General features: G+C 44.3%; 1 protein-coding gene across 1 annotated transcript in view; it reads right to left on the reverse strand.

The window, feature by feature from the left end:
- LOC140191120 (coiled-coil domain-containing protein 185-like) overlaps window positions 1-16,631 on the reverse strand; it is a 64,269-nt gene that overhangs the window by 39,281 nt on the left and 8,357 nt on the right. Inside the window, exon 2 of the mRNA XM_072248229.1 lies at window positions 13,809-14,388. Within this exon, the coding sequence (XP_072104330.1) occupies window positions 13,809-14,388 (580 nt within the window). The remainder of the gene's footprint in view (window positions 1-13,808; window positions 14,389-16,631) is intronic.

A 16,631-nucleotide genomic window follows, 5' to 3' on the forward strand; every position in this document is an offset into this window, starting at 1 on the left:
CTGGTCATTTACCCCTAGACGACGATAGAGCTTGATTGATCCTGTTATCCTAATTCTGTGTACATGTGTGTTTATCATCACTGAACTGTTGCATTTATTATACTTTTGATTAGAGTATTGTGTTGCTTGTTTCTTTAATAAAACTTTCTTAGTTCTAGTAATCCAGACTCCAACTGAGTGATCCATTTCTGCTGGTTTGGCAACCCAGTTACGGGGTACGTAACATAAAACACCAGGCATTTGGAAGAATATGGGAGGATCTCAGTGTAATGTGCAAGATTCTAAAAGGAATTGTCAGGGTATACCATGTTTTTTAATTTTAGTTGGAGTCTCTAGAACTATAGGCATGGTCTCAGGATAATGGTTTGACAAGGCATAATTTGAATGAAAATTCCTTTACATCAGTGGTCCCCAACCACCGGGCCACAAAGCATGTGCTATCGGTCCACAAGGAAACGATATGATTTGGCGATATGAGTCAGCTGCACCTTTCCTCATTCCTTGTCATGCCCACTGTTGAGCTTGAACACACGCAAGGTCATTCATTAACCTACAACTACTCGATGAGTAAAAAGCAAACATTGCTTGATAGTTTCTTTGGAAGAGATGGTTGGGGACATAAAAGGCCTAATGATGATGATAATGCAGAGACAGTTGAAGCTGAGACTGCAAAAAAAAAAGAGAAAAGCTTCCTTCAACAGAAAATACGATGAGTCGTACATAAAATGTGGCTTTATCGCGACCGGTGACTCACATGCTTCAAGCTGCCTGTGTGTGATTATGTGCAGACAAGCTGTCTAATGAGGTAATGAAGCCCTCAAAACTGCATCGGTACTTTGAGTCCAAGCACCCTGCACTTGAAGACAAACCCATTGAGCTTTTTGAGTGGAAAAAACATGAGCAAGCGGGACAGAAGAAGTGATGAGAGCCACCAACTCAACAAATGCTGCTGCTCTGAGAGCGTCGTACTTAGTGGCTAGCCATATTGCTAAGGCTAAGAAGCCTTTCACTGTTGGTGAAGAATTGATTTTGCTTGCTGCCAAGGACATGTGCCGTGAACTGTTGGGAGAAGCTGCAGCTAACAAGATGGCACACGTTTCTCTTTCAGCTACCACAGTTTCAAGGAGAATCGATGACATAGCGGAGGACATCGAAACACAGCTGTTGGAACAGCTTAACGAGTCACCATGGTATGCTATCCAGGTCGACGAGTCTACTGATGTCGGCAACAAGGCAATACTGCTGGTTTATGTGCGATATATATTTCAAGATGATGTGCACGAGGATATGTTGTGTGCACTGCCGCTGCCAACTAACACAACTGGTGCAGAACTATTCAAGTCTATGAATGACTACATGTCAGGCAAACTGGACTGGTCACTCTGTGTTGGAATATGCACAGACGAGGCTGCAGCTATGACTGGACGGCTGTCTGGTTTCACTACCCGAGTCAAAGAGGTTGTTCCTGAATGCCAGTCTACACACTGTGTCATACACAGGGAATTGCTGGCTAGCCGAAAATTGTCACCTGATCTTAACAGCATATTGAGTGACGTTGTTGAAGTTATCAATCACATCAAAGCAAAAGCCCTTAACTCACGTCTGTTTGAGCAACTTTGCGAGGAAATGGATGCGGAGCACAAACGCCTTCTCTTACACACTGAAGTCAGGTGGTTATCAAGGGGGAGAGCCCTGGGCAGGGTTTTTGAGTTAAGAGAGCAGCTGCAGAGATTTCTTTCAGGAAAAAAGTCACCACTGGCAGCACACTTCAGTGACGAGGAGTGGATAGCAAAACTCGCTTATCTGTGTGACATCTTCAACCTGCTCAATGAACTCAATTTGTCACTTCAGGGGAGAATGACAACTGTCTTCAAGCTGGCAGATAAAGTGTCTGCTTTCAAAGCCAAGCTGGAACTGTGGGGACGGCGAGTGGACAGGGGCATATTTGACATGTTCCCAACATTAGCGGGGATGTCAGGAGAGACTGAGGCTGCACCATCCTTCTCACAGCTGGTGCGCGATCACCTATCTTCGCTGTCGACAGAATTCGAGCGTTACTTCCCAACCGCAAATGACCCAAGACGTGCAAAGGAATGGGTCCGTGACCCATTTGTGAAAGTCCCCGGCAAATCATCCATGTCAGCGCGGGAAGAAGATCAACTCCGAGCTTGCAAATGACGGTGGGCTGAAAAGTATGTTTGATATAACATCTCTGCCAGCATTCGGGATCAAAGTCAAGGCTGAATATCCTGAGATAGCCACGAAAGCATTGAAAATGTTGCTTCCATTTCCAACATCATATCTCTGTGAAGCAGGGTTTTCTGCAATGAGTGCAACGAAAACTAAATTGCGGAATAGACTGGACATAAGGAACCCCCTTCGAGTATCGCTGTCTCCCATCACCCCTCGATGGGACCGTCTTGTTGCAGGAAAACAAGCCCAGGGCTCCCTCTGATTCAGCGATATTGGTGTGTTGCAATGATTTTATATGTTCATACAAGGAAAATATGTGCTGTGTGTTTAAAATCCAAACGTTACTTAAAATGTTATGATGCTATTGACTTATAATTAATTTGTCATTGTATTCATGCGAGGAAAATATGCACTGTTTAATATTAAATTTGTTAGATAAACCCTTTTAGAAATGAAATTGAGTGTATTAGCCAATTAGCCACTTATAAGTGACTTATAGTTGACTTATCACCTATACTCTGGTCGTGATTAACACCCCCAACCCGTCGGCCAGTCCATAAGAATATTGTCAATATTAAACTGGTCTGCGGTGCAAAAAAGGTGGGGGACCCCTGCTTTACACAGATGGAGAAAGCAAACCTTTGGAATTATCTACTCTGGAGAACTATGGATATTTATCCACTGAATACATTCCTGATGGAAGGGTTGAACATTTAAGGAATTAGAGGATATGGGAATCAATATAAAAGAGTGGGACAAGATCCCCAAAGAGCCATATTGCTTACATTTATGCTTCCATTCCTTAAATTACCTTCAGTACTACCATTAATCTGTCCAAAGTAATATTTTTAAAAAGCCAACTGATGGATCGCTTTGAAAACATTATTTATCAGTTTATGAATATGAAAGTTTCAGAATTTTTGGCAGCCAGTGGGATATCTACACAAATCCCAATCTTGTGCACTTGCATCTAATTATATAGAACTTAGTAAAAACACCTACTCTTTGAAGTTGAAGATTTCCACCTGCTTCAAAAGGGCAACAATCATACCAGTGCCCAAGAGCAGGGTGAGCTAACTCAACAACTATTACCCAGCAACACTCACATCTACTGTGATGAAATGCTTTGAGTTTGGTCACAGCTACAATTAACTCATACCTAAGCAAGGATTTGGACCTGCTATAATTTGCCTACCGCCACAATAGGTCTCCAGTGGTTACAATTTCACTGGTTCTCTACTTAGCCCTGGATCACCTGGCTAACAGCATTACTGACATCACAGGCTGCTGCTTATTGATTTCAACTCCACTCTCAACACCATCATCCTCTCAGTCTTAATTAACACGTTTCAAAACCTGGGCATCTGTAATTGGATCCTTGACTTCCTTGTTGGGAGACCACATTCAGTGTGGATCAAAAATAAAATCTCCTCCTCGCTGATGATCAACATAGGCGCAACTCAAGAATGTGTAGTTACTCTGCTGCTGGACTCTCTCTACAACAATGACTGTGTGGCTAGGCGCAGCTCAAAGCATCTATAAATTTACCTATGATACAATGGCAGAATTTCAGTTGGTGACAAGGAGGCCTACAGGTGTGAGATAGATCAGCTAATTGAGTGGTATCGCAACAACAATCTTGCACTTAATGTCAATAAGACCAAGGAATTGATTGTGGACTTTAGGAAGGGAAGTCAGGAGAACATACACCAGTCATTGAGGGGTCAGCAGTAGAAGGGGTGAACAGTTTCAAGTTCCTGGGTGTCAACTTCTTTAAATATCTATCATGGGTCCAACATATTGATGCAATTACAAAGAAGGCATACCTGCAGCTATACTTTGTGAGCTTGAAGAGATTTGGTATATCACCAAAGACTCAAGCAAATTTCTACAGATGTACTGTAGAGAGCATTCTAACCAGGTTGCACTCTCTGATATGGAGGTGCCACTGCACAGGATCAGAAAAGGCTGCAAAGGGTTGTAAACTTAGCCAGGTCCATCCTGGGCACTAGCCCCGTCACCATCAAGGAAATCTTCAAAATTCAATGCCTCAAAAAGGCAGCATTCATCATTAAGGACCCCCACCACCCAGGACATGCCCATTTCTCATTGCTACCATTAAAGAAGAGCCAGAACACACACAAAACATTTTAGCAACAGCTTCTTCCCCTCACTTCCCCCTACCATCAGATTTCTGAACAGTTCATGAATCCAGGACCACTACCTATTTTACTTTTTTTGCACTTGACTTATAGTAACTTACAGTAGTATTTTTATGTACTGCACTGTGCTGCTGGCACAAAACAACAAATTTCACATCAGTACAGTAATAATAAACCTGATTTAGATATCTTACATCTAAACTTTAAAGTTACTGGCACAATATATGCTGCTAGGACATCAGATCTTTTTCATTTTATTTAATTTAAAAATCATTAAAATGTCAATTACCTTTTCATATTAACTAATCAACTGAATTACCAAGATCTAATGTCTATTCACGATGCTCAAAACTTTCTCCTGTGACGAAAGACCAAGTTATCAGAAGATTGATGCTGATGAGAGAGATAAGAGAGACAAAGAGAGAAGTGTTCAAAATGTTAATGAGAGAGAAGGGAGATTAACGAAAAGAGACACAATTCCGAGTATTGACAGACCGGTTGCTTTGAACCTGAACTGTTTGAAGTTTGATGGACAGGCGATACCCCAGCAGGGGGGTAAAAGGAACAGGTTCGCTAAGGCACGAGACACCACGAGATCACGAGACCCTGGAAGTGCGGTGTGCCCCCACAAGTTGTTGGGAGTTTGGAGGTCTGGTCGCAGGACCGACCATAGACGTACAGGGTGAAAAGGTACGATCGGCGGGAACCTGGTGTGTGTGTCCGCCCTTGCCTGGGTGCCGGGTTCACTGCGGAAGAATGATCGTATCCGGAACGGAGGGGTCACAGTCGGTGACCTCAAAAGACATTAAAAAGGGCTCGCCCGAAAGCTAACTGCGAGGAATATCAAAGGTCTGTTTGAATCCGATTTGCATATCATCATTCGCTCTCTCTCTCTCTCCAACGGCACAACAGCGATTGCTGCGAACTGGACTGAGCTGAACTGAACTCTGTGTCACTTGAGACTGATCATTTTACCCCTAGACAGCGATAGAGCTTGATTGATTCCTATTATCCTAGTTCTGTGTACATGTGTGTTTTATCATTGTTAACCCATTGCATTTATATCCTTACGATCAGAGTACTGTGTTACTTATTTCTTTAATAAAACTTTCTTAGTTCCAGTAATCCAGACTCCAACTAAGTGGTCCATTTCTGCTGGTTTGGCAACCCAGTTACGGGGTACGTAACTTAAGTGGGGTTCTCATCTGTGATTTTGAATGCTAAATTTGGGATGGGGTAAATTGATTGGGTTAAAATTCCTGAAAGAAAGAAAGGGCAAACAGCAGGAATGGAGATTGAGGAATTTCTAAAGGCGCCGACCTTGGAGGCATTAGAGGATGCCAGAAAATCAGAATTGGCGACTGTGGCCAAACGTTTGAATCTTTTTAAAGGGAAGTCGACAATGAGGAGAGCGAAGATGCACAGAGCTATCATAGAGCACTATGTATCTAAAGGTGTGTTTCCCCAAGGGGAGCTGGAGGTGGTATCTATGGGAAAACCTGGTGCAGAAGCAGTACAGCTGCAGATTGAAAAATTGAGACTCGAACGCGAGTTCTGGGTAAAACAGCTGGAGTGAGAAGAGAAGCAGTTAGAACGCGAAGAGAGAATAAAACAGTTGGAGCGAGAAGAGAGGGACAGGCAGTTAGAACGAGAAGCGAGAGAGAAACAGAGGGAAAGGGAATTTGAGCTGGAGAAGTTAAAGATGATGATAGCGCAGGGGCCCATGCCGAACCAAGGTGGAGGGTTCAGGGTGACCCAGGAGGTTAGGCTGGTTCCCCCACTTGAGGAGACCGATGTTGATCGGTACTTTCTCCATTTTGAAAAAGTTGCTGCAAGTCAGGACTGGCCGAGGGATAAGTGGGCTGTTTTGCTTCAGAGTGTACTTAAAGGAAAAGCCCAGCAAGCTTACTCGGCCTTGTCCGCAGAAGGTGCCCAGAGGTATGATGTGGTGAAAGAGGCCATACTCAGGATTTATGAGTTGGTCCCGGAGGCATACTGGCAGAGGTTCCGGAATGCGAGGAAGCAGTGGGGCCGCACGTATTTAGAGTTTGCCCGTGAGATGCAGATGTATTGTGAGCGTTGGTACGCCTCGAAAGGGGTCAATGGGGATCATGACAGACTGCTACAGCTAATCCTGATTGAGCAGTTTAAAGGTTGTGTCCCTGAAGGTATAAGACCCTACCTAGATGAGAAAGAGGCAGACACTTTAGCCGCAACTGCCAAGTACGCGTTGACAGATAAAACGAAGTTTACCCCGAGTAAAGGCTACCAGAAGGGTAGTCAGGACGGCGGAGAGAGTCCGCCAAAAAAGTCAGAAAGTAAGCCGGGGACTAGTGAGAAGGATAAGGTAGACCGGGAGCAGTCTGGTAGGAAGTCTACTGGGGTCGTATGCTATAATTGTGGGAAAGTCAGACACTTTGCATCCAGGTGCTTTGCCCCAAAGAAGGAGACGGGGAAAGGGAAAACGACGGTTCCGACTGGCTGTATTGAGCTGGTAAACAAACTGCTAGGGAAGAAGAGGTCTGATAAAGTTCAGGAAGGGCACGAGAGGTTTATCTCGGCCTGATTGGTGTCGTTGAAGGAGGGGTTAAACCCAGTTCCAGTGCGGATCTGGAGAGACACTGGAGCTTGTCAGTCATTGATATTAAAGTGTGTGTTAAGACTTTAGTTCAGAGACCCAGACTGGGGAGGTCAGGGTGGTAAAAGGCATTGGGAAAGAGACTGAAGCAGCACCTTTGCACCAGGTACACCTAAAAAGCGACTTGGTCTCCGGACCGGTCACGATCGGGTCGAGGCCCGAACTACTGATGGAAGACGTGGAGGTCTTACTCGGTAATGACCTCGCCAGCGGAGAGGTGTACCCAGCAGTAAGATTGACAAGCCAACCTGCCAGTGTTGAGGCTCAGCCCATGGACTCACAGGTTTATCCCGTTTGCGCAGTGACTCGGCGCACGTCCAGAAAGGCTGCCGAAGTGAATATAGATTTGGCTGAGGTGTTTTTACCAGCCTTGTATCAGAAGGGGTTAGAAAGTGAGAAGCAGCATAGTGAAACGGAAGTTAAGGTAGATTTATCATTAGCAAGGAAGGAATTTGTACAGGCACAGGAGTGAGACGAGGAGCTGATGGTTTTGACGGAGACAGCTCTCTCTGAAGCAGCATTGAAAAGGGAGCCAGTGGGCTATTATGTGAAGGAGGGAGTACTGAGGAGGAAATGGAGGCCAAGTACCATGCCCGCAGATGAGAAATGGGGGGGTGATGGTGCCAAAAATTTATGGGGATGGGATTCTTAACCTGGCCCACAAGATATCCCTCGGTGGACATCTTGGGGTGAGGAAAACAGTTGGTAGAATCATGAAAGAGTTTTACTGGCCGCACAGGAGGAAGGATACCATTGACTATTGTAGACGTGAGCTAACACAATTACAGGCTATTGATATGTTAACAGCTTGCCACGATAGGCGAACAAACCTAATCACGAAAACTAATGAGGTGTTATCACGAAAACTAATGAGGCTAGGGTGCCACCTGATAAGGGGAAGACCCATTTTGAAAAGATAAGTGTAGTGCCGACCAGATGGGAGAACTCTATTGTGTTGCCCAACTTTGCTGATGAGTTGCCATCCCCTTCTCGCAATTCCTCCGTCTCCGCCGCATCTGCTCTCAGGATGAGGCTTTTCATTCCAGGACGAGGGAGATGTCTTCCTTTTTTTAAAGAAAGGGGCTTCCCTTCCTCCACTATCAACTCTGCTCTCAAACGCATCTCCCCCATTTCACGTACATCTGCTCTCACTCCATCCTCCTGCCACCCCACTAGGAATAGGGTTCCCCTGGTCCTCACCTACACCCCACCAGCCTCCGGGTCCAACATATTATTCTCCGTAACTTCTGCCACCTCCAACGGGATCCCACCACTAAGCACATCTTTCCCTCCCCCCCCCCCCGCATTCCGCAGGGATCGCTCCCTACGCGACTCCCTTGTCCATTCATCCCCCCCCATCCCTCCCCACTGATCTCCCTCCTGGCACTTATCCTTGTAAGCGGAGCAAGTGCTACACATGCCCTTACACTTCCTCCCTTACCACCATTCAGGGCCCCAGACAGTCCTTCCAGGTGAGGCAACACTTCACCTGTGAGTCGGCTGGGGTGATATACTGCGTCCGGTGCTCCCGATGTGGCCTTCTATATATTGGTGAGACCCGACGCAGACTGGGAGACCGCTTTGCTGAACACCTACGCTCTGTCTGCCAGAGAAAGCAGGATCTCCCAGTGGCCACACATTTTAATTCCACATCCCATTCCCATTCTGACATGTCTGTCCACGGCCTCCTCTACTGTAAAGATGAAGCCACACTCAGGTTGGAGGAACAACACCTTATATTCTGTCTGGGTAGCCACCAACCTGATGGCATGAACATCGACTTCTCTAACTTCCGCTAATGCCCCACCTCCCCCTCGTACCCCATCCGTTATTTATTTTTATACACACATTCTTTCTCTCACTCTCCTTTTTCTCCCTCTGTCCCTCTGACTATATCCCTTGCCCATTATCTGGGTTCCCCCCCCCACTTTGTCTTTCTCCCTGGGCCTCCTGTCCCATGATCCTCTCATATCCCCCTTGCCAATCACCTGCCCAGCTCTTGGCTCCCTCCCTCCCCCTCCTGTCTTCTCCTATCATTTTGGATCTCCCCCTCCCCCTCTCAAATCTCTTACTAACTCTTCCTTCAGTTAGTCCTGACGAAGGGTCTCGGCCTGAAACGTCGACTGTACCTCTTCCTAGAGATGCTGCCTGGCCTGCTGTGTTCACCAGCAACTTTGATGTGTGTTGCTTGAATTTCCAGCATCTGCAGAATTCCTGTTGTTTGCTGATTTCTCTCACTTAATCCCCGAACAAAGCGAGCTGATAAAGCCAATTAAACGGCACGCACACGTATGTCCGGATGTCCCGAGGCGATGCAAAGAGCCGGGACATGGTGTTGTTGTCACATCAGGTCAGCCTAGTGAGCAAAACCCCTACAGGATGATTAATTCAGTGACAAAAGGGCTAAAGAACGCAGAAGCATATATTGGCGATGTAGTGGTCTGGAGTGAAATGTGGGAGGAGCTGTTTGAAGCCAGCCTGACAGTGAACCTCGCAAAAAGTGAATTCGGCCACGGAAAAATCACTTATCTGGGATTTGTGTTAAGACAGGGGCAGCTGGCACCAATGCAGGCTAAGGTGTGGGCTATCTCTGAAGTCCCCACCACGACAGACAAGAGAGCCCTGAGAAGGTTCTTGGAGGTGGTGGGGTACTATCGGAAGTTTTGCAAAAAAAAACTTTGCGGATATTACCCTCCCTCTTACTAAGCTCTTGCCAAAGAATGCTAAGTTGGTGTGGGACAACCCTTGTTACCTTTGTCTGGGACGAAAACCACTGAGAAGTTACACTGATCACAACTCATTAGTGTTTTTGGCCACTATGAAGTTTGCTAAGTTGGAGCCTGGTCTTAGAGCATTATTAAAATAACACATATAAAAGGAACGGAAAGGTGATGGCTGACTGTCTGTCAAGGTGTTGACAACTTAAAGTTCTCTGTATTAGCCAAATAGCTGATGACCATGTATATTTGTGTGTATCTAATAATGTATTCATGCCTATAATTTTTACCCCGGTAAAAATCCTTTGAAGGATAGGGGTGTGACGAAAGACCAAGTTTTCAGAAGATTGATGCTGATGCGAGAGATAAGAGGGACAAAGAGAGAAGCGTTCAAAATGTTAATGAGAGAGAAGGGAGATTAACGAAAAGAGACACAGTTCCGAGTATTGACAGACCAGTTGCTTTGAACCTGAACTGTTTGAAGATTGATGGACAGGTGATACCCCGGCAGGGGGATAAAAGGAACAGGTTCACTAAGGCACGAGACACCACGAGATCACGAGACCCTGGAAGTGTGGTGTGCCCCCACAAGTTGTTGGGAGTTTGGAGGTCTGGTCGCAGGACCGACCATAGACGTACAGGGTGAAAAGGTACGATCGGCGGGAACCTGGTGTGTGTGTCCGCCCTTGCCTGGGTGCCGGGTTCACCACGGAAGAACGATCGTATCCGGAATGGAGGGGTCACAGTCGGTGACCTCAGAAGACATTAAAAAGGGCCCGCCCGAAAGCTAACTGCGAGGAATATCAAAGGTCTGTTTGAATCCGATTTGCATATCATCATTCGCTCTCTCTCTCCAACGGTACAATAGTGATTGCTGCAAACTGTACTGAGCTGAACTGAACTCTGCATCACTTGAGACTGATCATTTTACCCCTAGACTGCGATAGAGCTTGATTGATTCCTATTATCCTAGTTCAGTGTACATGTGTGTTTTTTCATTGCTAACCCGTTGTATTTATATCCTTACGATTAGAGTACTGTGTTACTTATTTCTTTAATAAAACTTTCTTAGTTCCAGTAATCCAGACTCTAACTAAGTGGTCCATTTCTGCTGGTTTTGCAACCCAGTTACGGGGTACGTAACACTCCATAAAGAGAAACCCACGTTAAAACCTATATGATTTTCTTTAAAATTCAATCCAGAAAATAAAACTGTAGAACATACTCATGCACTTGCACACTGTTTCTGTTTTTAGATTATTTAGTTTTTCAAAAATACAAGTTGATTTGTTAACCATCACAAAACAATACCTTTTCAAAACGATGTTTAATTGACCTTATACCAATAAGTTAACAGTATGTTTCTAAGACTTACTTTCTTCATCTCCTGGCTACATTGTCCTCATGCAGTAACGTGCTCAAACCACCAAGCTGACCCAGTAAGACTTGCCAATTAAGATCAGTTAATTGGAGCCCTATGGGCTTCATTGGGTACTCTATTGGATTATGTGCAATGACTAAAACTCAGGTTTCTCTTTTAAACAGATTATGCACTTCGGTGTACGTGCCTGGCAATCAGTTATGTTTACCTGCCCTAGAGGCCATAAATGAACAAAGAGAACAAGGAAAAGTATATCCTGTTTCATATGTGGTGTCAGTTGATAGCACCTGTGCCCCTCAAATACACAAAGCAATCAGACAGTGCTACAGCTAAAGGGAAGATATTCAATTTATCCAACTCAAACTGCAATACTCCTCCCATCCAATTGCCTTCCGAATAATTTCAGACTGTCTTGCTTACACCTCCTACTCATAAGAGGTTTCAAAGGAATATTTGTTTAAACTGGCTCACAATTTTCGCTTTCCTCCAATTTCCTAGTACAGAACTTCCTTTGTTCTACATTCAAGTATATTTATATGTATAATGTAGTTATTTTCTATAACCCCATGAGCCCCCACATCCAACACATCATTCCCTGCAGCTTCTACCATCTCTGAAGGGATGATCCTACCACTAAACATCTTTACCCTACCCCCCCAATCTTCACTTTCCGCAGGGATCGCTCCCTCCGTGATTCCCCTGTCCATTCATCATTCCCCACTAATCTCCCTCCCGGCATTTATTCCTCAAAGTGGCCAAAGTGCTACACCTGCCTACTCACCTCCATTCTGGACCAAAAAGCAGTTCTTCCAGGTGAGATAACACTTCACCTGCGAATCTGCTGGGGATGACTATTATGCCCCCCCTCCCTTTCCCTCTTCTTCTATTCTCCACTCCGGCCTTTTACCTTTTCTCATCCACCTATCCCCTCATCCTGGTGCTCCCCCTCCTTTCCTTTCTCCTATGATCCACTCTCCTTTCCTACCAGATTCCTTCATCTCCAGTCCTTCACCTTTCCCAACCACCTGTCAGTTTCTAGCTATTCTCTTCCCATTATCCACCCCCTTTTTATTCTGGCGTCTTCCCTTCCATCTCAGTCCTGAGGAAGGGTCTTGGCCCAAAACATCGATTGTTTGCTTATTTCCATGGATGCTACCTGACCTACTGAGATACTCAAGCATTTTGTGTAGTTATTTTCTACGTACCTGTTTAAAATAAAAACACTAAACCATATATCAGTGAACATCTGCAAAGAAGGAAAGTTAAGAGCTCATTTACCTTTGACCAAAAACCGTATGGTTTTGCCTCTATCAAGGTAATGAATCTTGAGTTTTTCCCAGACCTGGTCTGTTCTGTGACCTGCTTTAAACTACGTATAGTTCCAATGTTCCCAAAGCACCTCAGATTTCCTAAGTGGTGCAGAATCTGAGACAAGTTTTGCAGTGGCTGGAAGCAGTGACTGACTGAACATTTTAGTTAAAAACTTTGTCATATTTAAATCACTAATTCCATTTGACAGCAAAACCTCTGAGACGAAAATGTCAGGTCTGCATAAGTCACAAAGATTTCAGTAAAGTGCGACTGCAAAATCTTCAGGCACGAAACCCTTGAAATTCTAATTGTTTTTTAAAATAGGATAATGATTTCTCTGAAAGATCGTCTTACCATGTCTGCCAACTAACTTTTGACATGACAAAAACTGCAGGAGCTTTTATGTTTCACTTTCTGGGCTGCGTGTTTCCAGCACATTATCTTTATTACGAAACTCAGGTAGTGTCAACAGTAAGAACACAACACTGAAATCAAGTACAAATGGAACCTGAGAACGGTAAATGTAAAAAGAGGGAGTATGTTAATAATTAATCTAATACATCTCATGAGTTTGATCATTTATTGTGTAGAATGGTGTGGGGCCCAAGAACTGGAATTTTGCCCAAGAAACTCTGGCTGCATCACTGCCTGGTATGAGAACTGTACCTCCCTTAATCGCAGGACTTTGCAGAGGGTGGTGCGGACAGCCCAACACATCTGTAGTCGTGAACTTCCCATGATTCAGGACATTTACAAAGACAGGTGTATAAAAAGGGCCCATGGGATCATTGGGGACCCAAGCCATCCCAACCACAATCTATTCCATCTGCTACCATCTGGGAAGCGGTACCACAGCATAAAAGCCAGGACCAACAGACTCTGGGACAGCTTCTTCCACCAGGCCATCAGACTGATGATCTCACGCTGATTTGAGTTGACTGTATTACATTGACCGTTCTACTTATTATAAATTACTATGATTGCACATGGCACATATAGATGGAGACGTAACGTAAATATTTTTACTCCTCATGTATGTAAAGGATGTAAGAAACAAAGTCAGTTCAAGTAAAAATAAAGACTACGATTTATACTATACATAATTAACAGCATTGGAGTAATCAATTTGCATAGGTCATACAGCATGGAGACAGACCCTTCACCCCATGCTGATCAAGAAACTATCTACACCAAGGGTTCCCAACCTGGGGTCCATAGACCCCCTTGGTTAATGGTCGGGGTTCCATGGCATAAAAAAGGTTGGGAACCTCTGACCTACACTAATCCCATTTACCAGCAGTTGGTTTCATTTGTATTTCCACTACCCTAACAGGCCTTGTGACAAATGTAAAATCTCCACTAACACCATCTCTAAATACTGAAAGGAAATATATTAATATGGTCACCTGCCAATACTTTTGATTAAGCCTTTCTGCCTTTCAGTTTCCTTCTTCATTTGTGCTAGTCTTTCTGCTCGTTTCAGTTTGTCCCAAAACTGTTGGGCTTTGAAACGCTTCTCCAGCCTCTCTTGCTCTTCCTGATGCTTAACCAGCATTAAAGCAGCAATCTTTCGATCACGTTCAGGAATGATTACATTGGATTCCCTTCGGATCTCACTGACCAGCTTGTCCAGTTTCCTTGCTGTGGCAGGGGACTGCCTTAAATCGCCAAGATTGGTATTCCTTTGAAAATACCCAACCATACTGGTATCCTTTGAATCTTTCCTTTTCACCTGGGCAAATGCTTGCCTATCGTCTGGCTGTTTACTTCCTTCTCTTGAAACAGCCCAACCAGGTAATGGACTCTTGTCATCTGTCAGAGGAACATTTGAAGAACTCTGTCCTTCGTGGAGAGCATCCAAAACATAACTGTTGGGGAAACCAGATTCACTAGTAGATCTCTGAGCATCAAATTTTACAAAAGTTGGCAGGGGTGTTCTTTGAGCTTTTTCTTCCTCAATGATACGCTCTCTCTCTTCTCTGCACTCTGTAAATTTAACAGCAAATCATATTAATATCAATCTGGAGATCTGTAAAATGAGCATGTTAAAAATGCAACACGTTTCATGATCAAAACAACTCTCACCCTTCTACAGTGAAAGACAAATCTCAGGATGACTGAACAAACAATTTGCATCTATACAGCAAATTGCATAATTTCCCCAAGTTCCACTGCTTCAATGTTGTAAAAGCAGCTGCATCTTATATACAGTACAATAATGTTTAAGAGGCATTTACACAAACATACAAACAGACAGGCAATAGAGGCCCACAGGATATGTGCAGGCAGATGGATCTGGCTAGACTGGCATCATTGTCGACACAGGCATGATGTGCCTGAAGGACTGTTCCAATGCTTACCTGCTGTACGGTCTTTCTCTTTTGCGCACCAAGTGTATAACTCACATTTTTTCACATTATATTTCATTCAAAAAACGAAGGAAAGATCTATATGGAAAACCATGGTCACCAAAGTCAGCATCGGATATGGTACCTAGACAGACAGACATATTTCATATGCATATTCCCACCCACTCTCTCAGCCTGTCTGTATTCCCATGAAGCCTCTTTACGTTCCTCCTCTGAATTTCCAATCCAATCTAGTATGGTATCATTAACAAATTAGAAAACATGACAATCAGCTCTATTAGCCATATTGATATTGATTACTAATGGCTGGGTCAAAAATCAGTTTATTCCCACTCTTCACTTTCTGGTTGATCATCAGTTCTCAATGCAGATCAGAATTTTATCCACAAATCTGCTTCTAATCTTGTTGAATCTCCTTTATGAGGCTATAGCAGATGCTTTCCAAAAATCCAAAACTACATTAAAACTATTGGTTTACTTTCCACCTCCTCACTCCCACCCATCGAAGCTTACTGGTCCTCAAAGAACTCTAACAAATTAGTTAAACATGCATTTATTATTATAAATCCACAGACACTCTGGTCAATCCTGTTACTCTCTTCAAGCTGTTTGGTTATTATATCCTTCACTAGCTTCTGCTTTTTTCCTACTGCTAACTTCAGGCTAACAGTATTTCCCATTTTCTCTCTCCTTCCTATTTAAAATAATGCAGAAACAGCTGCTATCTTCTACTCCACAGGAAGAATTCCAAACTCCAATGTACATCTTAGCCCTGTGTTGAATAATGCAATATTTCATTCATCCTTCACAGAGGCCAAACTGGGCCTCAATTTAATGCACTGCCTAAAGCTGAGACTTCCAAAAGGGCGACAATCTCTGAAAACAGTACTGAAACATCAACCTATATGTTGTGCACAACAGACTGAATCATTTGTGGAACCTTGAGTTTCACCCAGATGAAAGGGTTCATGTAGGAGGATTGTTTGATGGTTCTGGGCCTGTACTCAATGGAGTTTAGGAGGATGGGGGGGGCGGGGTTAGGAGTAGCTCATTGAAACCTATTGGATACCGAAAGGTCTGGATAGAGTGGATGGAGAGAGGATGTTTCCAGTAGTGGGCGATTCTAGGATCCAAGGGCACAGCCCCAAATTAAAAGGTCATCCCTTTAGAACAGACATTCTGCATGCCATATTTCTGGAGGAGACACTGGATTGCAGAGTGGGAGAGAGAGTTCACAAGAAGAGAGTGGAAGCAGTTAGGACATTCTGCACATCCCAGTTCCTGAGGAGATGTTGGATTGTGTAGCAGGAAAGAGTTCAAAATAAACAAGCAGTGGCTGTCAGGACATTCCACGCACCACAGTTCCCGAGGAGACATTGGGTTGTGCATAATTAGGCACTTGGAAAGGGCCAATAACAAGTTGTTAGGTTTGAGCAGTGTGTCCATTGCGTGACAGGGCCAGTGTTTGAGTGGGGAGCTCAGGCTTTGGCAAGGAGAAGCGAAGGCTGCAGGTAGATTTTTTTTCTTTTAATGTTTTCTTTCTTATTGCACAATGGGGATACCAGGTAGAATAGTGGAATGCTCCTCTTGTGGAATACGGGAAGGCAGGGAGTACTCCCTTACGACAACACCTGCAAGTAGTACACCCAGCTGCAGCTTCTTTCAAATAGTGTTAAGGGACTGGAGTTGGAATTGGATGTAGGCTGAGATTGATTGACAGGACATAGAGGGAGGTTGTTGCACTGAAGGTGCAGGACAAAGGGTGACTATCAGGAGGGGTAAAGGGGATAGACAGCCACTGCAGAGTACCACTGTGGCATTCTCCTTAACAACAGGTACATCACTTTGAATACCATTGCG

Source organism: Mobula birostris, chromosome 2 (genome assembly GCF_030028105.1).
Source record: "Mobula birostris isolate sMobBir1 chromosome 2, sMobBir1.hap1, whole genome shotgun sequence".
NCBI lineage: Eukaryota > Metazoa > Chordata > Chondrichthyes > Myliobatiformes > Myliobatidae > Mobula > Mobula birostris.